The sequence below is a fragment of the Bufo bufo genome, chromosome 2 (genome assembly GCF_905171765.1).
Source record: "Bufo bufo chromosome 2, aBufBuf1.1, whole genome shotgun sequence".
NCBI lineage: Eukaryota > Metazoa > Chordata > Amphibia > Anura > Bufonidae > Bufo > Bufo bufo.
Genome location: NC_053390.1, coordinates 724,590,655 through 724,617,732, shown reverse-complemented (window position 1 = coordinate 724,617,732; position 27,078 = coordinate 724,590,655). Strand labels below are relative to the sequence as shown.

The following is a 27,078-nucleotide window of genomic DNA, read 5'->3' as shown; positions in this document are numbered from 1 at the left end:
TAGTTTTTTCAGTTGAGATGACAGTTTGATTGGCACTATTTTGGGGTGCATTTGACTTTTTGATCGCTTGCTATTACACTTTTTGTGATGTAAGGTGACAAAAAAATGGTTTATTTAGCACAGTTTTTATTTAAAATCTTTTACGGTGTTCATCTGAGGGGTTAGGTTTGTTTATAGAGCCGGTCGATACGGACGCGGCGATACCTAATATGTATACTCCCCCCCCCCCCCCCCCCCCCCTATTTTTTACCAATTTTTTTTTACTTTATTTGGGGAAAATGACGTTTTTGTTTATTTGAAACTTTACATTTTTTGGGGGAAAACTTTATTTTTTCACTTTATTTTTTGTCCCACTTTGGGACTTGAACTTTTGGGGGTCTAATCCTTTACAATGCATTCCAATACTTCTGTATTGGAATGCATTGGCTGTATGAGTAATACAGTGTGTATTACTCATACAGCTTCCGGCCTGTGAGATCCAGGGGGCTGGATCTCAAAGGCTCGTCACCGGAAGGCAGCGCAGATGCCTCAGGAAGGCATTGCGCTGCCTTCCATGCCATCGGGTCCCCCCCAGAGCCCCATGGGGACCCGATGGCACCACCACCGCCGCATCAGGTAAAAGCCGCAAACTGCAGGTCTGAATTGACCTGCGGTTTGCGGCGATCGCCGACACGCGCATTTAGCCGAGGTGCCTGCTCATTGATTTGAGCAGGCACCTTGTTCCGATCACCGCCAGCCGGGCGGCGGTGATCAGAACACAACATGACGTACCGGTGCGTCATGGGTCCTTAAGGACTCGGGAACCATGCCGTACCGATACGTCATGGGTCCCTAAGGGGTTAAACAGTACATTTAAGCCTTAATAACATGTCAGTGTTTTGGTCAGTGATTTCCTTCAGTAATTATGAGCCAAAACCAGGATTGGAGCCTCCACAGAGATAAGGTATAAGGGAAAGATCTGCTCCTGTTCTGTGTTCAGAGCCGCACCTGGTTTTGGCTCAAAATCACTGATGGAAAGCACTGACCGAACACTGACGTGTGAATGAGGCTTTACTGTATAGATCCCACGTAGAGAAACTGAAAAAATGTGTTTATAAGAATATGCCAATTAGGTCTCGCAAGTTCCCAGGGGTGGCGTTATGGACTCAAGTGCCCAGGCCCCTCACCAATGTGCCTGCCTAACCACTTACGTTGCATTCCTCTGGTCCACCCTGCTCTCCTAGTTCGGCGGTGGACAGTGCAGGCGCAAGGTCTCAGGGGCAAGAGGAGAATGATGAACAAAGAGGGAAGGGCGGGTCAGAGGGCCGCAGGGGGAGTGGTTAGGCGGGCACATCCGGCGAGGGGCCTGGGAACTGGCGGCCATAATGCTGCCCTTGGGCACTTGCGATCCCTAATTAGCATATTGGTTTAAACTAATTTTTCTGCTTCTCTATGTGCGACATATACAATAAAAGTACTGTTAAAATGAGGTGCAACTTCGAAATGAAGCAATATGAGCGGTCTAAAGTGCTAAAAGTAGATCACAGACTCCCTTTAAGATGCAGCAGTTGTCCTTGATGAAGCTTTCCCAGGTGAAACATTTATTTTATATGTTTTTACCTTAAAAACCTCATGGGCAATTTTCTTATCGCAAAGTTGCAGCAATCACAGTAAAAAGAAATAAAAATGCATGAGGCGTTTACAAAGTGTTTTTTGTTCCAGTTTTCATCGCAACTCATCCACAATGTATAAACCCAACCTAAGAGTTCTGGACCATGGAGCATTGGATTAAAGGATTACTACTACAGGACAGGTTAACTTGCAAAGGGCTCAAGCTCATTAAAGGCGCTGTCAGAATTTTATTTTTTTAACAAATGGGACACTGTTATAATAAAAAAATGATATTTCTGCCCATGACAATGTACTGGCTGCAGCCATAACATGCCATATATATATATATATATATATATTATATATATTGCTCATGACCGCTGCAGTCAATCACTAGTCTCAATGGAATACGACATGAGATGGGAAGGTACATAGCTTAATAATTTTTATGACCTTGCTGTTTGCAAAAAATACACATCTCGGACAGCACCAAAGGATAGGGATTAACTAACTGATCAGTGGGGATACGACCCCTGGGACCCCCACATTCCTGAGAATGGGGGTTCCTGTTCCCCCAGTTTGATGGAGCATCATAGCTTAGCGCTGTACTTGGCTATCTCCGGTGGTCCCATAGAGAATGAATGGAGCAGCAGGGCTCCGAATTGGTGGTCCCAGCGGTCGGATCTCAGAAATCAGTTCATTATCCGCTATCCTGTGGATAGGAGAACTTGCAAACTTGGCCATACAACCCATGCCACTGTCTTTGAAAAGAAATCTCAAACTAGTCATAACAATCACAAGGTTATCTATAAACAGTCCTAAGCCACTTACAATGTTGATGACATTTTGCAAGATTCTCCAAGTCGTCCACATGATAGTAATCATAGCCTGAAGTGCCCAGCACCTCAAAAGGCAAGTATCCAATTATTGGAGGAGCTCTAAAGAAAGAAGACATCAGCAATGTGTATTGAGAAGACATCATACATTATAAAAGTACCTTCTACAGACACACAAATGGCTTGTAATTGTGTTTTTCCAAGCTATTCAACTTATTCTAGCTCCCTAGCAGGGAGGAAGTAAAGGGCTACAGTAATCCCAGTCTTCTGTTACTCTGTCCCATACTGAAATGAATGGAGCATACTGCAAGTTGATGGCGCCAATAAACAGCGTAAGGGCTCTTTCACACTTGCGTTCTTTTCTTCCGGCATAGAGTTCCGTCGTCGGGGCTCTATGCCGGAAGAATCCTGATCAGGATTATCCCCATGCATTCTGAATGGAGAGAAATCTGTTCAGGATGCATCAGGATGCCTTCAGTTCCGGAACGGAACGTTTTTTGGCCGGAGAAAATACCGCAGCATGCTGCGCTTTTTGCTCCGGCCAAAAATCCTGAACACTTGCCGCAAGGCCGGATCCGGAATTAATGCCCATTGAAAGGCATTAATCCGGATCCGGCCTTAAGCTAAACGTTGTTTCGGCGCATTGCCGGATCCGACGTTTAGCTTTTTCTGAATGGTTACCATGGCTGCAAGGACGCTAAAGTCCTGGCAGCCATGGTAAAGTGTAGTGGGGAGCAGTATACTTACCGTCTGTGCGGCTCCCCGGGTGCTCCAGAGTGACGTCAGGGCGCCCCACGCTCATGGATGACGTGTCGCATGGATCACGTCATCCATGCGCATGGGGCGCTCTGACGTCATTCTGGAGCGCCCGGGAGCCGCACGGACGGTAAGTATACTGCTCCCCCACTCCCCACTACTACTATGGCAACCATCACTTTAATAGCGTCCTGGCTGCCATAGTAACACTGAACGCATTTTGAAGACGGATCCGTCTTCAAATGCTTTCAGTTCACTTGCGTTTTTCCGGATCCGGCGTGTAATTCCGGCAAATGGAGTACACGCCGGATACGAACAACGCAAGTGTGAAAGAGCCCTAAAAAACTAACACACACAGCTAAAGGGGGGGACGGGGGGACTTCAACTTCCATGTTAGCAGAGCTAAACATGGCAAAACAAAAAATTTCAAATAACAGAATAAGTTCAAACATTTTTCTAAGGTACGGTATATTGCCGTAATGTGCAGACAGCAATATCAACATATACACTCACCTAAAGAATTATTAGGAACACCTGTTCTATTTCTCATTAATGCAATTATCTAGTCAACCAATCACATGGCAGTTGCTTCAATGCATTTAGGGGGGTGGTCCTGGTCAAGACAATCTCCTGTCAGAATGGGAAAGAAAGGTCATTTAAGCAATTTTGAGCGTGGCATGGTTGTTGGTGCCAGACGGGCCGGTCTGAGTATTTCACAATCTGCTCAGTTACTGGGATTTTCACGCACAACCATTTCTAGGGTTTACAAAGAATGGTGTGAAAAGGGAAAAACATCCAGTATGCGGCAGTCCTGTGGGCAAAAATGCCTTGTGGATGCTAGAGGTCAGAGGAGAATGGGCCGACTGATTCAAGCTGATAGAAGAGCAACGTTGACTGAAATAACCACTTGTTACAACCGAGGTATGCAGCAAAGCATTTGTGAAGCCACAACACGCACAACCTTGAGGCGGATGGGCTACAACAGCAGAAGACCCCACCGGGTACCACTCATCTCCACTACAAATAGGAAAAAGAGGCTACAATTTGCACGAGCTCACCAAAATTGGACTGTTGAAGACTGGAAAAATGTTACCTAGTCTGATGAGTCTCGATTTCTGTTGAGACATTCAAATGGTAGAGTCCGAATTTAGCGTAAACAGAATGAGAACATGTATCCATCCTCTGATGGCTACTTCCAGCAGGATAATGCACCATGTCACAAAGCTCGAATCATTTCAAATTGGTTTCTTGAACATGACAATGAGTTCACTGTACTAAAATGGCCCCCACAGTCACCAGATCTCAACCCAATAGAGCATCTTTGGGATGTGGTGGAACGGGAGCCCTGGATGTGCATCCCTCAAATCTCCATCAACTGCAGGATGCTATCCTATCAATATGGGCCAACATTTCTAAAGAATGCTATCAGCACCTTGTGGAATCAATGCCACGTAGAATTAAGGCAGTTCTGAAGGCAAAAGGGGGTCCAACACCGTATTAGTATGGTGTCCCTAATAATTCTTTAGGTGAGTGTATATCAATTATCCAACTATAATAGAATGAGAGCCATTGTTTGGTCTCTATGATTTACCATTCAATGCCCCACTAAATAAGTATTTTCCTGCATTTAATGTTTACCATTCATACATTAATAGAGAATAGATCAGTCACATGGTACGGAAGATTGTTAAAACCCGAATTATGTTCTAAATTGAATATTGGCTTAGAAATATTAATAGCAGTCAAAGTAACCATAGTGTACATAATTAAGAAAAGCACAATGGGCGAGGGACAAGAGCTTCTCATCGAACATCAGGTTCTGCAGAGAAAAAAAGGTTACGTATCAAGTAGGTTTGTAGAGGGGTTGTGAGAATAAAGCAAATGACTCAGGGAATGGGGGGAGTACTGCCAGGGAACAGTACATATTCCTATTATTTTATAGCAAATGGTACACTGCCTATATAACATGCTGATTAAGGAATGATGCCAAGCACCTTACTAAAAGAGGCCGCTCATCCTGCAGCCACTCACAGGCTCCTAACTAACCTACCTACCTGTGATCTAGGAAGAGGAACTTCCATTCCAAGCTGTGTCTTGATGTGAACTCCTCATTAGGTTCCTCCACAGTGCACATTTCCTAGGGTGAGAGACAGAAAACACAATGAAAATAGTCGGTATTAAACAATTACAAGTAGGACCTATTTGTCAGTTCTGTTCAAATGACGTGTACTGACATAGTAAAGCCTCTTTCACATGTCTGGGTTTATCAGCGATTTTCATCAGCGATTGTGAGCCTCCACCAAGATAATGTAGAATGGAAAGATTTGCTCAGGTCCTGTGTTTTTGACCAGCACCTGGTTTTGGCTGACGGAAACCACTGACCTGAAAGAGGCCTTGGCCCTACCGTGCTTAAGCCCCCCTGCTGCCCATGGGTACAGTGTGCAAACACTGGACATTTACTCACATGAAAATCATGGGATACTTTAAATGAACACACTGTAAAGTTGCTTAATGTTTTTTCCTTTTTTTTTTTTTATCAGATATGAGTATAGACAATCAAGTTTGGCATTCAGAAAATTGTCAAGACTTTTTTTCATAATTGACATCCATATTTCAATAGCGAAAGCAAAAGAAACAAAAATATACCCTTTCAGATGGATATCCTCCCCACCATCCACCAGCTGCAGCCAAAAGGGTTGATCCTCCATGTACCAACATAAAAAGGTCTCCTTTCACCTAATTTAAGAACCATGTGAATAGGGGAGTGGTCAGAGACTTCTCGGCAGGTATGTAGCATCCACTACCAAAGACAACATATCCGGGGACCCTATAGCTAGGACAATCCTAGAGAGAGAGTGATGAGAGCTGGAGAAAGGAGAATCGGCGTATGTCTGGATTTCTCACTCGCCAGATATGGTGGAAATCCAGCTCTCGTAGTACTGTGGCAAAGTTAGTGTCTCTATCTGCACCCAACGCCCCCAACGGGCAAGTATTGAAATCACCAATTATTAAAATGGGACACGGAGGGAGCTCCTAAACATAGGCCATTACCTCTTTCAGAAATTTACCATAGGGGGAGGAATATATACCGCGACAAGGATAAAGGAGAAGTGCTATCAAGTACAATACAGGCACACATCTACCCATAGGATCTATACGAGACGAGTGACATCTAAATGGCAGAGATTTGTGTATAAGAACATTCTCCTCCCTCCCCCCCCCCCCTTCCCCAGAATGCGTGGAGAGTGTCGAGTGATACAAGTGGCCCAACCATGATTTGTGTAGCAAGTGAGTAGTGTTGGGAACCAGATGCATCTCTGACAGGCATATCACTGTGGGCTGACAATGCTGCAGCGCAAGAAACACTGCAGCACGTTTTGCTGCCTCTCCCTGTCCCCAAAGATTCCATCCTACAATTCTAAGTTTGTCAGCCATGGTAATAAGACATGCCAGGATAAGTATCTCGGGAACTCTGGTGCTCTGACCATCGCTCCATCCATAACCAGATTATCAGTGTACCCGTCTCACCGCTAAACCCACCCAATCCCCAAACCCAGACAGACAGTTTAAACATAAAGACATTTTCCAGAAATGTGTTCCATAAAAAATTTAACAAAAAGAATATATATGGGGCAAAAAACATCCCTGTAGCCGGGCACCAGCAAAAAAAACTATCCAAAACATATTTTGAATAAACATTGAGCAAGGTTGCTTCTCTAACCTGCCTCCTAGACCGTACAGTCTGCAGTGTGCAACTATGTACTATATAAAGTGCGTCCTCTCAACCGAGTGGCCTAAAACAGACGTATACACTCCAGTAAAAGTGCACTACCTCTTGTGAACCAATAGTAAGTATTATTACAGATCTATCAGAGGCCTAAGAGGTCTAACACTAAAGAGAGAAACTGCAATAACCAAGTAAAAAATATATATTGCACTTAACGAACGAGTCCTGTAAACCGAGCTGGATCCCCAAAAGTCCCACGTATTTGTAGGAGACGTATTCAGCATGTGCTCGCCGCAGCTTTGAGGGAGCGTTCGTAGGTTTCCAACCACTGTGCCGCATCCAACAGTGTTTCAAATATACAAACTTCTCCATGCGCTGCCACCCGCAGCTTAGCAGGGTACAGCTTGGTAGGGAATCTGTAAGTCCCGTAGGCGGAAAAATCCAGAAAGATAGAAATAAAATATCTATTATATTAGTAGATCAGGATGATCCCTGGCCTTCTCTGTCCCTGAAGAGCAGCAGCTTCATCAGGACTGGACGAGGGGGGCCCCTGGTGGCTGAGCGCGGAATGGCACCCAATGTACTCTTTCAATGGCAAACACACGAGACAAAGCGTCCTTGCCGAATTTAAGGGTCAGCCAGTCTTCGAAAAACACCACTGGGTCAGATCCCTCAGCCTGAGATTATTTCTGTGCGACCTGTTTTCTAGGTAGTCAGTTTTGGACATTAATAAAGACACATTATGTAAAATTCTGCTGAGATCCTTCTTCACTGGGGGGTAGCTGATCCTCAATAGTGCTCACTCTATCTTCCACCTCTTTGATCCTCTCAGTCACCTGCCTGAGGTCTTGCCTAATGGGGGAGACCGTTTCCTGCAGACTGCCCATATGTGTATTAAGAATAATCAGTGAACCGCTGCAGTCCTGTACAGCAGCGAAGATATCTTTAATGGTGGGCTCATCTCCAGTAGTAACAGAGTGCTCCAACTCTATAAGTTTAATTGGTACCGTATTTTTCACCCTATAAGACGCACCGGCCGATAAGACGCACCTAGGTTTTTGAGGAGGAAAATAAGGGTGACTGTGGGTGACACTTATGGGGGGGGATCTGTGGGTGACACTTATGGGGGGGGATCTGTGGGTGACACTTATGGGGGGGGATCTGTGGGTGACACTTATGGGGGGGGATCTGTGGGTGACACTTATGGGGGGGGATCTGTGGGTGACACTTATGGGGGGGGATCTGTGGGTGACACTTATGGGGGGGGATCTGTGGGTGACACTTATGGGGGGGGATCTGTGGGTGACACTTATGGGGGGGGATCTGTGGGTGACACTTATGGGGGGGGATCTGTGGGTGACACTTATGGGGGGGGAGCTGTGGGTGACACTTATGGGGGGGGGTCTGTGGGTGACACTTATGGGGGGGGATCTGTGGGTGACACTTATGGGGGGGGATCTGTGGGTGACACTTATGGGGGGGGATCTGTGGGTGACACTTATGGGGGGGGATCTGTGGGTGACACTTATGGGGGGGGATCTGTGGGTGACACTTATGGGGGGGGATCTGTGGGTGACACTTATGGGGGGGGGTCTGTGGGTGACACTTATGGGGGGGGATCTGTGGGTGACACTTATGGGGGGGGATCTGTGGGTGACACTTATGGGGGGGGGATCTGTGGGTGACACTTATGGGGGGGGATCTGTGGGTGACACTTATGGGGGGGGATCTGTGGGTGACACTTATGGGGGGGGATCTGTGGGTGACACTTATGGGGGGGATCTGTGGGTGACACTTATGGGGGGGGATCTGTGGGTGACACTTATGGGGGGGGATCTGTGGGTGACACTTATGGGGGGGGATCTGTGGGTGACACTTATGGGGGGGGATCTGTGGGTGACACTTATGGGGGGGGGATCTGTGGGTGACACTTATGGGGGGGGATCTGTGGGTGACACTTATGGGGGGGGGATCTGTGGGTGACACTTATGGGGGGGGGATCTGTGGGTGACACTTATGGGGGGGGATCTGTGGGTGACACTTATGGGGGGGATCTGTGGGTGACACTTATGGGGGGGGATCTGTGGGTGACACTTATGGGGGGGATCTGTGGGTGACACTTATGGGGGGGGATCTGTGGGTGACACTTATGGGGGGGGATCTGTGGGTGACACTTATGGGGGGGGATCTGTGGGTGACACTTATGGGGGGGGATCTGTGGGTGACACTTATGGGGGGGATCTGTGGGTGACACTTATGGGGGGGATCTGTGGGTGACACTTATGGGGGATCTGTGGGTGACACTTATGGGGGATCTGTGGGTGACACTTATGGGGGATCTGTGGGTGACACTTATGGGGGATCTGTGGGTGACACTTATGGGGGATCTGTGGGTGACACTTATGGGGGATCTGTGGGTGACACTTATGGGGGATCTGTGGGTGACACTTATGGGGGATCTGTGGGTGACACTTATGGGGGATCTGTGGGTGACACTTATGGGGGATCTGTGGGTGACACTTATGGGGGATCTGTGGGTGACACTTATGGGGGATCTGTGGGTGACACTTATGGGGGATCTGTGGGTGACACTTATGGGGGATCTGTGGGTGACACTTATGGGGGATCTGTGGGTGACACTTATGGGGGATCTGTGGGTGACACTTATGGGGGATCTGTGGGTGACACTTATGGGGGATCTGTGGGTGACACTTATGGGGGATCTGTGGGTGACACTTATGGGGGATCTGTGGGTGACACTTATGGGGGATCTGTGGGTGACACTTATGGGGGATCTGTGGGTGACACTTATGGGGGATCTGTGGGTGACACTTATGGGGGATCTGTGGGCGACACTTATGGGGGATCTGTGGGTGACACTTATGGGGGATCTGTGGGTGACACTTATGGGGGATCTGTGGGTGACACTTATGGGGGATCTGTGGGTGACACTTATGGGGGATCTGTGGGTGACACTTATGGGGGATCTGTGGGTGACACTTATGGGGGATCTGTGGGTGACACTTATGGGGGATCTGTGGGTGACACTTATGGGGGATCTGTGGGTGACACTTATGGGGGATCTGTGAGTGACACTTATGGGGGATCTGTGGGTGACACTTATGGGGGATCTGTGGGTGGCTCTTATTGGGGTCTCTGGATGGCACTGTTATGGGGATCTGTGTATGACACAGTTATGGGGGGATCTGTGGATGACACATATATAGCATCTTATGCTATGTGTCATCCACAGATCCCCTCCATAACAGTGTCCCTGTAGCGAATGACCCTCAATACAAGGGATGGGGGTCGCATCTGCTTTTATAATGACAGCGGGGCCCGTGCAGTGACTGTATTCTACTACACGGGCCCCACTCACTGTATAATCGTATCTGTATTCTGTAATAGTTAATTGTGTATATAATGTAATCGCATGATCAGCGCTACTTACAACTACAAGCGCTCGGTAGGTAGCAAAGAGGAGGGAGGAGGCAGGCCGGGAGGACGGGTGTTGGCAGCGCGAGTCACTACGTCATGCGCCCACGCCGCCTGCTTCATTCATAAAGTGGGCGGCGCAGGCGCGTGACGTAGTGAGTGACGCGCCGCCAGCCCGTCCTGCCTCCTCCCTCCTACCTACCGAGCGCTTGTAGTTGTAAGTAGCACTGATTATGCGATTACATTATATACACAATTAACAATTACAGAATACAGATACGATTATACAGTGAGCAGGGCCCGTGTAGTAGAATACAGTCACTGCATGGGCCCCGCTGTCATTATAAATGCAGATGCCAGCCCCCAGCCCCTCCTCCCTCACAGCTGATACACCCGCGGCGGGTGTATCATTGAAAATACAGCAAAATCAGCAGCATTCGCCCCATAAGACGCACTGCTATTTTCCCCCCACTTTTGGGGGGGAAAAAGTGCGTCTTATATGGCGAAAAATACGGTACTTCACAGGATGGGGCGTTTTCCTGTATAACCTTTGCCCCTGCTGATTGTAAGGCCGCCATTTTGGGGGCCAAGTGGACCTTTTCAGAGCCTCCAGAAGGGTTTGACATGGGCTCCCCTAAAGGGTGTACAGAGGTATCGACCGCTAGTGTCGGAGGGGGCACAGAGCGAGCGTATTTACCCAGGCTGCCCAGGGTCTGTAGAACCGGTAAGTAGCGCTGCAGACTGAGGATGTTGGAGGATTACAGGAAGGCAGGACAGAGGTCTCAGTGCTGCGTCCGCTCACATGCTCGACCAGGCCACGCCCCTAATGTTTTTCCTTTTAGATGCACTTAAAGGGAACCTGTCACCTCTACTATGCTACCCTCACTGAGCGTTTCTAAATGTTCATTGTGTTAACCTAAACATATAAATTACACTTTTAATTTCATTTGCAGACGAATTCAATAAGTATTATGCATTTTTGTACTTCCCGCCTTTTATGCAAATAAACCACCTCAGCCCCACTAGCTTAAACCCCCTTAATGACCAGGCCACTTTTTACAATTCTGCACTACACTACTTTCACCGTTTTTTGCTCGGTCATGCAACTTACCACCCAAATGAATTTTACCTCCTTTTCTTCTCACTAATAGAGCTTTCATTTGGTGGTATTTCATTGCTGCTGACATTTTTACTTTTTTTTGTTATTAATCGAAATTTAACGAAATTTTTGCAAAAAAATTAAATTTTTCACTTTCAGTTGTAAAACGACATCTATATATAAATTTTTCTCTAAATTTATTGTTCTACATGTCTTTGATAAATAAAAATGGTTTGGGTAAAAGTTATAGCGTTTACAACTATGGTACAAAAATGTGAATTTACGCTTTTTGAAGCAGCTCTGACTTTCTGAGCACCTGTCATGTTTCCTGAGGTTCTACAATGCCCAGACAGTAGAAAACCCCCACAAATGACCCCATTTCAGAAAGTAGACACCCTAAGGTATTCGCTGATGGGCATAGTGAGTTCATAGAACTTTTTATTTTTTGTCACAAGTTAGCGGAAAATGATGATTTTTTTATTTTTTTTTCTCCTTACAAAGTCTCATATTCCACTAACTTGTGACAAAAAATAAAAACTTCCATGAACTCACTATGCCCCTCACGAAATACCTGGGGGTGTCTTCTTTCCAAAATGGGGTCACTTGTGGGGTAGTTATACTGCCCTGGCATTTTAGGGGCCCGAATGCGTGAGAAGTAGTTTGAAATCAAAATGTGTAAGAAATGCCCTGTGAAATCCTTAAGGTGCTCTTTGGAATGTGGGCCCCTTTGCCCACCTAGGCTGCAAAAAAGTGTCACACATCTGGTATCGCCGTACTCAGGAGAAGTTGGGCAATGTGTTTTGGGGTGTCATTTTACATATACCCATGCTGGGTGAGATAAATATCTCGGTCAAATGCCAACTTTGTATAAAAAAAATGGGAAAAGTTGTATTTTGCCGACATATTTCTCTCACCCAGCATGGGTATATGTAAAATGACACCCCAAAACACATTCCCCAACTTCTCCTGAGTATAGCGATACCAGATGTGTGACACTTTTTTGCAGACTAGATGCGCAAAGGGGCCCAAATTCCTTTTAGGAGGGCATTTTTAGACATTTGGATCCCAGACTTCTTCTCACGCTTTAGGGCCAGGGCAGTATAAATACTCCACATGTGACCACATTTTGGAAAGAAGACACCCCAAGGTATTCAATGAGGGGCATGGCGAGTTCATAGAAAAAAAAATTTTTGCCACAAGTTAGCGGAAATTTTAGTTTTTTTGTTTTTTCTCACAAAGTCTCCCTTTCCGCTAACTTGGGACAAAAAGTTCAATCTTTCATGGACTCAATATGCCCCTCAGCGAATACCTTGGGGTGTCTTCTTTCCAAAATGGGGTCATTTGTGGGGTGTTTGTACTGCCCTGGCATTTGAGGGTCTCCGCAATCATTACATGTATGGAAAGCATTAGGAGTTTCTGCTATTCTCCTTATATTGAGCATACGGGTAATGAGATTTTTTTTTCCGTTCAGCCTCTGGGCTGAAAGAAAAAATGAGCGGCACAGATTTCTTCATTCGCATCGATCAATGTGGATGAAAAAATCTCTGCCAAAAAAAAAAAGGAGGGGAAAGGCGTCTGCCAGGACATAGGAGCTCCGCCCAACATCCATACCCACTTAGCCCGTATGCCCTGGCAAACCAGATTTCTCCATTCACATCAATCGATGTGAATGAATAAATCATTGCCGGGATTTATTTTATTATTTTTATATACAAAGTGTTTGCCAAAGTATATGAACACCGCCGCCTCCTCAGTTCATATGCCTCGGCAAACGTATCTTTTACTGCAGAGGAGAAATCTCGTCTTGCAGCGCCGCATACACCGACTTTTGTGTAATCTGACAGCAGCGCTGCAGCTAGTCGATCGGTTGGTCCACCTGGAAGGTAAAAAAAAAAAAAAAAGAAAAAACCAGGCCGCAACGCAATAAATTTATTAATTTTATAATAAAATTTGAACGGAACATATAAACTTTATTTAACTTTTTGAACAGAACGTTAACTTTTTTGCTTACCGGTGGTTTTTTTTTCGTTTTTTTTTTACCTTTATAGGACAAACCTCTCCTTCCCCATGGGACAATGTGCAAAGCGCAAATCGCCCAAAGATGTGGCGAAGTACATTATGCACTTTGTCCCAGGTGAAAGGAGAGGTTTGCAGCAGCTGTGAGTGTAAGGGCCCTAATAGCCCTGTGTGCCTGTCCTGTGAGATGCAATGCCTATGCTAAGTGTACCTGTGTGTGGTACTTCCGGAAACACTCCCCTAAGCATAGGGCAGGGTGGTCAGGGCAGTCAGGACAGAAATAGCGGGTGTCACGCCTTATTCCACTCCTGCTACAGACACGACATCTTTTTCGGGGTGACGGTTGGGTTGAGGTACCAGCAACGACATTGGGGAAATGTCGCTCGTGTAGACGGCTCACTACACTGGTGGATGGGGCCACGGAACCTCCTGGATACAAGAGGTTCTCGATGATCTCTTCCTGAAATTTGAGGAAGGATCCTGTTCTCCCAGCCTTACTGTAGAGAACAAAACTATTATATGCAGCCAATTGAATCAAATATACAGACACCTTCTTATACCAGCGTCTGGTGCGTCGGGAAACTAAATAGGGAGCCAACATCTGGTCATTGAAGTCCACCCCTCCCATGTGAAGGTTATAGTCGTGGACTGAGAGGGGCTTTTCAATGACACTGGTTGCCCGTTCAATTTGTATTGTCGTGTCTGCATGAATGGAGGAGAGCATGTAAACGTCACGCTTGCCTCTCCATTTCACTGCGAGCAGTTCTTGGTTACACAAGGCAGCCCTCTCCCCCCTTGCAAGACGGGTGGTAACGAGCCGTTGGGGGAAGCCCCGGCGACTAGGTCGCACGGTGCCACAGCAGCCAATCTGTTCTAGGAACAAATGCCTGAAGAGGGCCACACTTGTGTAAAAATTGTCCACATAAAGATGGTACCCCTTGCCAAATAAGGGTGACACCAAGTCCCAGAGTGTCTTCCCACTGCTCCCCAGGTAGTCAGGGCAACCGACCGGCTCCAGGGTCTGATCTTTTCCCTCATAGATCCGAAATTTGTGGGTATAGCCTGTGGCCCTTTCACAGAGCTTATACAATTTGACCCCATACCGGGCGCGCTTGCTTGGGATGTATTGTTTGAAGCCAAGGCGCCCGGTAAAATGTATAAGGGACTCGTCTACGCAGATGTTTTGCTCAGGGGTATACAAATCTGCAAATTTGTTGTTGAAGTGGTCTATGATGGGCCGAATTTTGTGGAGCCGGTCAAAAGCTGGGTGGCCTCTGGGACGGGAGGTGGTGTTGTCGCTAAAGTGCAGGAAACGCAGGATGGCCTCAAATCGTGCCCTGGACATAGCAGCAGAGAACATGGGCATGTGATGAATTGGGTTCGTGGACCAATATGACCGCAATTCATGCTTTTTGGTAAGACCCATGTTGAGGAGAAGGCCCAGAAAAATTTTAATTTCGGAAACTTGGACTGGTTTCCACCGGAAAGGCCGGGCATAAAAGCTTCCCGGGTTGGCGGCTATAAATTGAGTGGCATACCGATTTGTTTCTGCCACGACTATGTCCAAGAGCTCCGCAGTCAAGAACAGCTCAAAAAATCCCAGTGCCAAACCGATCTGAGCTGTCTCAACCCGAACTCCAGACTGGGCGGTGAAAGGGGGAACTACAAGTGCGGCTGAAGTTGGGGACTGCCAATCAGGGTTTGCCAGCACCTCAGGGACTCTAGGGGCTCTACGGGCCTGTCTGTGCGGTGGCTGCGATGGGGTAACTATTGCACGTGCCACCGTACCAGCTTCAACTGCCCTTCTGGTGCTCGCCACGTCACCATGTTGTACGGCAGTGCTGGTACTAGGTCCAGGATGGGCTGCGCTGCTGGTGTATGCCTCACCACGTAATCCGACAGCGCCAGCCCCACGGCGCAACCTGTGGTCTAGCGACACGGGGCCGGGTACGCCTGGTGCTATCAGGGACCTCAACCTCCTCGTCCGAACTTTGGGTCAGACTGCCACTGCTTTCTACAGGTTCATATTCTGACCCGCTAGATTCATCAGATGAGGGTTCCCATTCCTCATCCGACTGGGTCAGAAGCCTGTAGGCCTCTTCAGAAGAATACCCCGTTTGACATTTGGACTACTAAATTTAGGGGTATTCCCTGAGACTACCCAAGAAAAAAAGCAAGCCTGTCTTACAAATGGGAGGCTAGCAAGTACCGAAGGCCGCTGTGATTGATAAAAAATATCAAAACAGATTTTTTTATCGCCGCAGCGCTTGTAAAGTGATTGTGCAGTGATCAATAATAAATACATTTTTTGTCACTGCGGCGGGGCGGGCGTGGGAGAACGCACGTGTGGGCGAACGATCAGGCCTGATCAGGCAAACACTGCGTTTTGGGTGGAGGGCGAACTAAGGTGACACTAATACAATTATAGATCTGACCGTGATCAGTTTTGATCACTTACAGATACTATAAAAGTACAAATGCTGATTAGCGATACGCTAATCAGCGAATCAGTGACTGTGGTGCGGTGGGCGCTAACCGACGCTAACTACCTAACCAAGGGGCCTAAACTATTCTAAAACCTATCAGTCAATACCAGTGAAAACAAAAAGTGATCGTTTACACTGATCACTTTTTTCCCTTTCACTAGGTGATTGACAAAGGCGATCAAGGGGTGATCAAGGGGTTAATTGGGGTGATGGGGGGTGATCTGGGGCTAAGTGTGGTGTTTGGTGGCTACTCACTGTGATGTCTGCTCCTCTGCTGGAACCAACCGACCAAAAGGACCAGCAGAGGAGCACAGAAGCCATTTAACACCTTATATTTATAAATACAAGGTGTTAGATGGCTTCTGATTTGATTTTTTGAAAATCGCCAGCCTGCCAGCAACGATCATTGGCTGGCAGGCTGGTGACGAAATACTCCTTTAACTTTTGCCGGCCCGCGATGCGCATGCGCGGGCCGGCTCTGACCGAAATCTCGCGTCTCGCGAGATGACGCACGGATGTGTCCAGGAGGAATGAATCGACCGCCGCCAGGACGCATCCGTGCGTTAGGCGGTCGGAAAGGAGTTAACATCAAAGAGACATATCTTACTTGTGTGACCAGAGAAGAGTCATATTTTCAAGCTCTGACTCATCTCAGGTTAATTTGCATATGTATCAAATATTTTTTTTTTTACACAATAAAAGCACCCAGAGCTATGGGGATTGGGTATTGCAGATGTGCTAGCGGCCATCTAGCAACCCATGTCCTCAGCTCTATGCACAAAATCCAGGTGACAGGTTCCCTTTAAACAAATGCTCTGAAAGTGGACTTTCCCTTTAAATGCTAGGAAAGCTCACATACATACTGTAAGTTGAACACATGTGCACTGCTCAAACCTGCTACCTATCTGCAAGGGCGAACATGAAGAGCAGCAGGCTTGACCCACCGATTAGCAATATCTACTGAGGCTTGTGGTACATGACTTCTGCCCCTACACCTCCCCTCTCCGTGTTAGCTATGCGGAGCAAGTCCAAGGAAACATTACTGAGCAAAGCATGCTGGGTTTGGTTAGGAAGCTGATAAAAACAGGAGGTTACCGAAAAAAGGAAGAAGAAAGCACAGGCATGAAAAACAAGTACATGAGGCAAAAATATGCCGTGTTTGGGGTACTCCGGGCAGATAAAAAAAAATATTATTATGACACTAGAGAACTAGATTCAAGGTCACGGGGTGGATTTTGTCCTGGTTGGATGTTCCATAGCGGAATCCACACAGGAACAGCCTCCCATTGTTTTCCGTGCTAACACCATTTCAACTGAAGGTGGCTAAAGATTTGGCTGATTCGCCATGATCAAAGTGTTCAAAGTGTAAAATTGCAGCAGTAGAGTCCAAAAAACGCATTGTGTGAATGCATCCTTAAGGGCTAGTCCACCCAGTGAATCTTGGATGTGTCAAAACAATGGGAGACTGCCACCAGGCAGCCATCCCGCAGTTATGTGCAGAATCCGCCATGTGGGTGAGGCCTACAAGTGGAAACACGAATGCATGTTTTTTTTTCCAGAGAAAGCCAGAAGTGTGACAAGTGGGTAGGATAAATATTAATTCTTCTTTTAAGTATCTAATTTCTCATGAATCCACTTCTGGCTTGCAGTGGTTTTTGTCCGGCTGAATAATGGCATATTTGCCGGGCTGCAGCTGGATCTCCGCCGGTCCCCATTATAGTCAATGGGGCAGGCGGTCTCTGCTGGAACCACTAACGGAAGTGTGAAACTAGCCTTAACTGCGCATTTCAAATGATGGGCGAGATTTGCGTCCAAACAGGATCAACTCCGCACCAAAACCTGCTATTATCTATTGCGGGTTTTGGTGCTGTTTGGATTCCAGAAATGCACAGAAACCCACGCAGAGATTCATGTGGATTTTCTGCACGTCGACCTGCACCTGTATCCTAAGGATTCCTTCACACTGTTTTTTTTTTGCACTTGTTGAAAAAAAAAAAAAAAAAAGCCATGAAATTCATGCATTCATTACAATTTGTTTGTTTTTTAGTGGAGATTTCTGGCCACGCATTTTTGACAATTTTTCAAGTGTTTTTTTTTTCTTTATAGAAAAGTCTATTCCCAGAGAATGCTGCATTTTGAATGTTAGACTCAAAATGCAAAGTGAAAAACACCAGAAAAAAAATAATTGTGCGTTTCAGAATGTCTTATTGACCTACAGCTAACATCTTTGAGAAAAAAAAAAAGAAACTGTGAACCCCCCCTTCCCCAGCAAAAAAAGACATACCTTAATGAACTGAGGTGTAGCCAGCCGCACAGTAGCTACAAAGCAGATTCGGTCCTCGTATGTGGGCCTGAGCGATCTCTGTAACGTCCCATCAAAGCCATTATGCGTTGAATTCGACACTAAATTAAGGCAGAAAGAAAGGTTAGAGGATGTAACTGCACAAATCTATCAACTAGAGCATATGAACGTCAAAGGGGATGATGGTGTGCTCAGAACCTCCAGCATCTTAGCCGGAAAGATGGACTCTCAGTATGGCACACTCATAGTAGTCAGTAAGATTGGAGCCTCTCCAATGAGCACTGCTGAGTGTCCCACTAGTATTCCTTTGAAAGGAGGTTGTCCCCTTCACAGAAACCCTCTGTTCAAAGTAAGAATAATGTGAACCTCAGTCACAAAGATCTCCGATCACACACCATCGCACAATCCACTGTCAATATACATCGAGATGTGTTCACTGTAAATGTTACCATTGTTTAAGGACTTGAAGTTTCCAATGCATTTTACAAATTCATATGTGGCTGGTTCTTCTGGGTCCACTGTTCCTCGCAACATGTGGCAGCAGAATTCAAGTTCATTCTTTGCTGAAAGAAAGGGATAGAAAATGTCTGAAAGGTTGAGGATATATCATATTTTTCGCTTTATAAGACGCACTTAACCATAAGATACACCCCAAGTTTAGACAACAGAAAACTAGAAAGAATTATTTTATAGGTCCTCTTTGAAGTGAATGTGGTTTACTCAAGTGGAGGGGTCAAGCCAAGTAACATTGAGATGTATCGTGGGGTGGGGGTAGGCAATAGTTTTGGTTAGTTCCTCTTACCCTAAGGCCTCATGCACATGACCGTTGTGTGCACCCGTGGCCGTTGTGCCGTTTTCCGTTTTTTTTCGCGGACCCGTTGACTTTCAATGGGTCCGTGGAAAAATCGGAAAATGCACCGTTTTGCAGCCGCATCCGTGATCCGTGTTTCCTGGCCGTGAAAAAAATATGACCTGTCCTATTTTTTTCACGGCCAACGGTTCACGGACCCATTCAAGTCAATGGGTCCGTGAAAGAACACGGATGCACACAAGATTGGCATCCGTGTCCGTGATCCGTGGCCGTAGGTTAGTTTTTATACAGACGGATCCGAAGATCCGTCTGCATAAAAGCTTTTTCAAAGCTGAGTTTTCACTTCGTGAAAACTCAGAACCGACAGTATATTCTAACACAGAAGCGTTCCCATGGTGATGGGGACGCTTCTAGTTAGAATACACTACAAACTGTGTACAAGACTGCCCCCTGCTGCCTGGCAGCACCCGATCACTTACAGGGGGCCGTGATCAGCACAATTAACCCCTTCAGGTTAATTGTACTATCATATCCCCCTGTAAGAGATCAGGGCTGCCAGGCAGCAGGGGGCTAACCCTCCCCCCCTCCCCAGTTTGAATATCATTGGTGGCCAGTGCGGGCCCCCCCCCCCCCCTCTATTGTAATAATAGGTCGGTGGCCAGTGCGGCCCCCCCTCCCTCTATTGTAATAATTCGTTGGTGGCACAGTGTGCGCCCCCCCCCCCCTCCCTCCCTCTATTGTAATAATTCGTTGGTGGCACAGTGTGCGCCCCCAATCGGCCCCCCCCCCTCCCTCTATAGCATTAACAACATTGGTGGCCAGTGTGCGGCCTCCCATCTCCCCTCCCCCCCCCCCATCATTGGTGGCAGCGGAGTTCCGATCGGAGTCCCAGTTTAATCGCTGGGGCTCCGATCGGTAACCATGGCAACCAGGACGCTATTACAGTCCTGGTTGCCATGGTTACTTAGCAATAGTACAATAGTAGAAGATTCATACTTACCTGCTGCTGCGATGTTCGTGTCCGGCCGGGAGCTCCACCTACTGGTAAGTGACAGGTCTGTCCGGCGCATTGCTAAATGAACCGTCACTTACCAGTAGGAGGAGCTCCCGGCCGGACACGAACATCGCAGCTCCCAGGTAAGTATGAATCTTTTACTATTGTACTATTGCTAGTAACCCGCTGCCACCAATGATCGGGGGGGGGGGGGGGGGGAGATGGGAGGCAGCACCCTGGCCAGCAATGTTGTTAATGCTATAGAGGGAGGAGGGGCCAATGGGGGGCGCACACTGTGCCACCAACGATTTATTACAATAGAGGGAGGAAGGGGGGGGGGGGGGGCGCACACTGTGCCACCAACAAATTATTACAATAGAGGGAGGAAGGGGGGGGGGGGGGCGCACACTGTGCCACCAACGAATTATTACAATAGAGGGAGGAAGGGGGGGGCCGCACACTGTGCCACCAACGAATTATTACAATAGAGGGAGGAAGGGGGGGGGGGGCGCACACTGTGCCACCAACGAATTATTACAATAGAGGGAGGAAGGGGGGGGGGGCCCGCACTGGCCACCAATGATATTCAAACTGGGGAGGGGGGGGGGGGGGGGGGGGGGTCTGCCCCCTGCTGCCTGGCAGCCCTGATCTCTTACAGGGGGTTATGATAGTACAAGTAACCCCTTCAGGTGCGGCACCTGAGGGGTTAATTGTGCTGATCACGGCCCCCTGTAAGAGATCGGATGCTGCTAGGCAGCAGGGGGCAGTCATGTACACAGTTTGTAGTATATTCTAACTAGAAGCGTCCCCATCACCATGGGAACGCCTCTGTGTTAGAATATACTGTCGGAAATGAGGTTTCACGATCTAACTCATATCCGACAGTATATTCTAACATAGAGGCGTTCCCATGGTGATGGGGACGCTTCAAGTTAAAATATACCATCAGATTGGAGAAAACTCCGATCTGATGGTATAAAAGGGACTCCAGACTTTACATTGAAAGTCAATGGGGACGGATCCGTTTGAAATGGCACCATATTGTGTCAACGTCAAACGGATCCGTCCCCATTGACTTGCATTGTAATTCAGGACGGATCCGTTTGGCTCCGCACGGCCAGGCGGACACCAAAACGACTTTTTTTTCATGTCCGTGGATCCTCCAAAAATCAAGGAAGACCCACGGACGAAAAAACGGTCACGGATCACGGGAAAACGGAACCCCGTTTTGCGGACCGCAAAAAAATACGGTCGTGTGCATGAGGCCTTATAGTGTAATCAGTTGACCACTGTAACAACCAGAGATGGTGCACATGGTCACCTCATTAAATGTACCTATCCAGATAAATGTGTCTCCTGTCATTACTCTGTTTCCTGCCACGCTAGATTACTTTTAGGTATCTGTCACATGGATTATCACTATTAAAGTACAACTATTCCCATGTAGAACATAACACCTCCTTCCCTGATGTACCTTCCATTCAGTGTTTCATCTTTCCTATCTTGCGAAGATCATCTTTGTATGATAGGCAAATTAGGCAGTAAGGTGCCCAGAGGGGCGTTATTTTCATTCAACGGTGGCCAGGAATGCCCCCATGCAGTGCCCAGGCCCACCCCCTCCAGCACACCCAAGCACGCCTCTCCTCGGCTGAGACCCCACATCCCCATCAGCGCCGCTGCCACCCCTCCCCGCTATCTCACTGAAGCGAGGTAACACCACCCACACTTGCCTTCAGCTTCGCAGAGAAATCTCGCACAGGCGCATGCCCAGCGACACATTTGAGGCTGATGCCCTCAGCACGACATGAAGCGCGCAGGCAGTCTTCTGTACTGTGCCTGCGCAAGATTTCTCTGCGAAGCTGAAGGCAAGTGTGGGCAGCGTTACCTTGCGTCAGTTACTTAGTGGGGGGAGGGGTGGCAACGGCGCTGATGAGATGTGCTTGGGCTCTGCTGGAGGGTGGGCCTGGGCACTGGATGGGAGCATTCCTGTGCATCGACAGAAAATAACGCCCCTCTGGGCGCCTTACTGCCTAATTTGCGTGTCATACAAAGATGATTTTCCCAAGATAGAAAACAAGAAGCGCTGAATGGAAGGTACATCAGGGAAGGAGGTGTTCTGTTCTACATGGGAATAGTTTTACTTTAATAGTGATAATCCATGTGACAGATCTCCTTTAAGTTAAAAACTCACATTTCCCTACACTCTGGCTTTCCTGCTCTGGCTCCTCACATTGATGACATCATCAAATGTCCTTAAAGTGTACCTGTCATCAACTTTATGCTGACCGTACTGATGGCAGTAAATAGTGACAGAAATGCTGATCTCAGCGGTGTGTCACTCATCAGCTAAAAGTAAGTGGTTGCCGAGAACCAGCATCATAATCACTGCAGCTCAGGCCTTGATGACAGGTTCCCTTTAAAGGGGTATTCCCATCTCAGACAATGGGGGCATATCCCTAGAACATGGCTGATTTCCTTCAAAAACAGGTTACGTGTGGTTCTGCAGCTCAGCTTCATTCACTTCGGTGGAGGTGAGCTGAAATACCAGACACAACCGCTGTCATGCTCTTTTTGTCCTAACCTTGGGCAACCCCTTTAAAAGTTTTGTGACATATTGTGAAATATTACATTTCTGTTAGATCTCACAAAGCAGAACACACTTTCAATTGGAAGTGTATCTGAAAATACTATTGTGTAAAGATATTGCTGATACACACTTGTTATGGTGCCCCCTGCTGTTCTTTGGATTCCCTCTCAAAATGAATGTGCTGCCAGTAGTCACTTCTGGTGTGCTGACTGGCTGGAGAAGTCACTTTGCTGCTGTGTACAAGAGGAACCGGACAGTGTGATCAGCAGCAATGGATACATTAGGTGGACATGGAACGAGCACCAGGGGGCGCCATAGCAAGTGTACAACTGTAATATCTACATACAGGAGCATTATTAACAATGCTTCCAACTGGAAATTTGTTCTGTTTCATGTGATTTCACAGAGTAAATTAATATCTATCTATATCTAATATCTATAGGACAACCCTTTATTTTATAAATAGAGGCTATTTTATAAATAGAGTGTTTACTCCCCCTTAATTATCTGGACCATTTTTTCATTTTAGCAATGGGCCTATCTAACTGCAAACAAGTACCGTATTTTCCAGACTGCAAGATGCACTTTTTTCCCCTCAAATTGAATCGGTCATCAGCTTGCAGGAGGAGCGGGGAGTCGTGAGGGAAGCGCTGCTCTGTCTCTACTCACCCTACCTGGTCTTCTTCCAGGACCTGCTGTGCACTGTGTCCCGGCAGCGTACAGCGCGTAGGCGCGCACTATGACCTGACGCTGTGTGACGTCAGGTCATATTTCAGACCGGGGCCTGGAAGACGACCAGGGAGCAATGAGTCCTGGACCTGCAGACCTCGAATTGGACCTTCTTTTATGCCATTAGATGACTGTTATGATTAAAAAAAATATTTAAATGGAACGTGTCACCTCCAAAAGCGATATAAAACTGCCAGCATTACCTTATAGCAACCCCCAGTCTGTAATTGATCGTGTGTGTGAGCCAGAAATTCGTCAATCCATACTTGTGAAAAACACTGTTTTATTCTCCCTGAGCGCTCTGTTTGCAGTGAGCTTGAAGTCAAGGGGCAGCGGCCTCCTTGCATCAAGTCAAGCAATGCCCGCCTCTTACCCGTCCCCTCCTGACTAGGAGGGGATGTGCGCCTGCACAATCCCGTCTCGGGCTCCCGCAGTCAGCCGGGCATAATTTTGTAATTGCGCATGTGCCGGCCGGCTCGCACTGTGAATAAAAACTTGCCGCTGCGAGCGCGCAAGCTGATTATTGCCGGTGCGAGCGGCACATGCGCAGTTACAAAATTATGCCCGGCTGACTGCGGGAGCCCGAGACAGGATCGTACAGTCACAAGCGGCACACAGCGCAGGCGCCAGACTGGCACGATCCCAAGGAATGATAAATATGTAAATCATAGTCAGGAGGAGACGGGTAAGAGGCGGGCATTGCCTGACTTGAAGCAAGGAGGTAGCTGCCCCCTTGACTTCAAGCTCACTGCAAACAGAGCGCTCAGGGAGAATAAAAAAGCGTTTTTCACAAGTATGCATAGACTCACACACACAATCAATTACAGACTGGGGGCTGCTATAAGGTAATGCTGGCAGTTTTATATCACTTTTGGAGGTGACAGGTTCCCTTTAAGGAAAAACTGCGAAAAGTATAAAGGAAAAAATGTGTATGTATATTTTACACACACAAAGCCAGCTATACTATTGCTAAAACTAATAAATATATTTTATTTTTTAATTTAACAAAAAAGGGGGGAATGTGTATGTAGATATACATGAAGTCTACTATATTATTGCTAAAACTAGTAACTATAGCTGTAACATATATTTTTTTAAATTAATTTATTATATATATATATATATATATATATATATATAAAAGTGAATTAACCCCTTGCTGCCACAGTCAGGACAGAAAGGGATTAATTCACATACTGCAGGCTCACAGTTAATTTTACAGCCAGCAGGGGGAGCCCTCACATCAAGAAGCGCACTCCCTTGTAGGCTTTTTCACTTTACAGTGCATTGGATCGCTGTACACAGCAATGTCACGCAGGGAGACCAGTTTGCCTGCTCTCTGGGATTATTACAGTCACTGGTTAATAAGCTGGGCTATCACTTCATACAGATATGCACTACAGCTTCAGTAAGAGTATATCGACTTATTAAAATCCTAGATGTGTACAAGGAAACAATGACCGAATAGGAGATGAACTCACTTTTCAGATAATCTGAGCCCAAAGAAGAAGTTTCCACCATGCGCGAGGACAGGATTTTATAGATTTCTGAATGTTCCCCTTCGGGGACAAAATTAAATATACTCTGATCAACAAGATCAGACTGAAAGAGAAGAAATAAAATAGTTAAAATCCAATATATAGTTTAATAAACCAGAACATATAGATCTAGTCCAGAAACATTACAAACAGATTTTAATCTAAGTTCATTATCAAGGACACGTTAAGATTTGTATAAAGTAGTTGACTTTGGTTACTTGGAAAGAAATCCTTAAAGGGGTAATCGGTTAGATTAAGTTATCACTTATCTACAGCGGTAGGGGATAACTATTAGATAGTTGGGTGTCCTAACGCTGGGGCCCCCACTGATCACAAAAACGGGGGACCCATACCCCCGAAATGAACGGAGCAGCCGGCGAGCATGCACGTGGACGCTCCATTCATTTCTATGACAGTTCCAGAGATATTAGAGTACAGCGCTCACCTATCTCTGGAATCCCCATAAAAAATGAATGGAGCAGCTGCACGAATGCCCGACCAGCTGCTAATAAGATGATCACGCCTGGCAAAGTGTCCCTGCCTAGGGTGGCTTCATTACCTTGGCACTTATATTTAGGTGACACTCTGAGGAGTCTCGTTTCCAAATATAACCTATTAACTGAAATAATATCTTGTGTTGCGTGTATTCAGTGACGAGCTGCAGTATTCAGAGTGCACACTAGGTGGTGATCATGATCTAAGCGTCACACAGGTCATTATACCTCATTTATCATGCTTTATTTAGCAAATGACTCATTGAAAGAAATGAATCGAGCCAGATCCTACACGCAGTTCACCTGAGGTGAAAGTGTGGACCAATCTAACTACTGTGAAATAAGAAGTCGTATCAATGTACAGTCAGGTCCATAAATATTGGGACATGGACACAATTCTAACCTTTTTGGCTCTATACACCACCACAATGGATTTGAAATGAAACGAACAAGATGTGCTTTAACCACTTCCCATCTGGGCCATTTGCCCCCTTCCTGACCAGGCCTAATTTTGCAAATCTGACATATCTCACTTTATGTGGTAATAACTTTGGAACGCTTTTACTTATCCAAGTCATTCAGAGAAGGTTTTCTCGTGACACATTGTACTTCATGATGGTCATAAATTTGAGTCAATATATTTCACCTTTATTTATGAAAAAATCCTAAATTTACCAAAAATTTGGAAAATCTCTCTGCTTTTAAAACAGAAAGTGATACCTCATAAAATATTTATTACTTAACATTCCCCATATGTCTACTTCATGTTGGCATCATTTTGGAAATGTCATTTTATTTTTTTAGGACGTTAGAAGGCTTAGAAGTTTAGAAGCAATTCTTCAAATTTTTAAGAAAATTGACAAAACCCACTTTTTAAAGGACCAGTTCAGGTCTGAAGTCACTTTGTGGGGCCTACATAGTGGATACCCCCATAAATGACCCCATTGTAGAAACTACACCCCTCAAGTTACTTAAAACCGATTTTACTAACTTTGTTAACCCTTTAGGCGTTACACAAGAATTAAAGGGTTTCTGTCACCCCATTAAACCGTATTTTTTTTTTTTTCTTTACTAATAATCCCTATAGTGCGATCTCATGATACATAAGCAAATTAATCATTTTGGTTCAGTAGAATTTGCTAAAAATCGATTCTTAAAATATGCTAATTACCTTGCTACCAGCAAGTAGGGCGGCTACTTGCTGGTAGCAGCCGCATCCTCAGATGGTAATAACGCCCCCTCGGCATGCTGATTGACAGGGCCAGGGAAGGGAATCGTTCTCTGCTGGCGCTGTTAGAATTTGAAATCTCGCGCCTGCACCGTACCTGGCTTCAATCGGCGCAGGCGCACTGAGAGGCGACCGCTCCATCCTCAATGCGCCTGCGTCGATGACGTCATCGCATACACCCGGAAGGGAAGACGCCGGCATTGCTGGAATGAGGCGGAGAGCCGCCTCTCAGTGCGCCTGCGCCGATTGAAGCCAGGTACGGCGCAGGCGCGAGATTTCAAATTCTAACAGCGCCAGCAGAGAACGATTCCCTTCCCTGGCCCTGTCAATCAGCATGCCGAGGGGGCGTTATTACGATCGGAGGATGCGGCTGCTACCAGCAAGTAGCCGCCCTACTTGCTGGTAGCAAGGTAATTAGCATATTTTAAAAATCGATTTTTAGCAAATTTT

At 46.6% G+C, this 27,078-nt stretch overlaps 1 protein-coding gene across 4 annotated transcripts in view; it reads right to left on the bottom strand.

Annotated features, from left to right (window-relative positions):
* Nucleotides 1–27,078, bottom strand: part of CLOCK (clock circadian regulator) — a 68,597-nt gene that overhangs the window by 24,373 nt on the left and 17,146 nt on the right. For all 4 annotated transcript variants that reach the window (XM_040418847.1, XM_040418848.1, XM_040418849.1 and 1 more), the window contains 5 exons: nucleotides 24,850–24,970; nucleotides 18,697–18,810; nucleotides 18,230–18,348; nucleotides 5,237–5,319; nucleotides 2,422–2,528 (listed from right to left, as the gene is read on the bottom strand). In XM_040418847.1, the coding sequence (XP_040274781.1) occupies nucleotides 2,422–2,528; nucleotides 5,237–5,319; nucleotides 18,230–18,348; nucleotides 18,697–18,810; nucleotides 24,850–24,970 (544 nt within the window). The remainder of the gene's footprint in view (nucleotides 1–2,421; nucleotides 2,529–5,236; nucleotides 5,320–18,229; nucleotides 18,349–18,696; nucleotides 18,811–24,849; nucleotides 24,971–27,078) is intronic.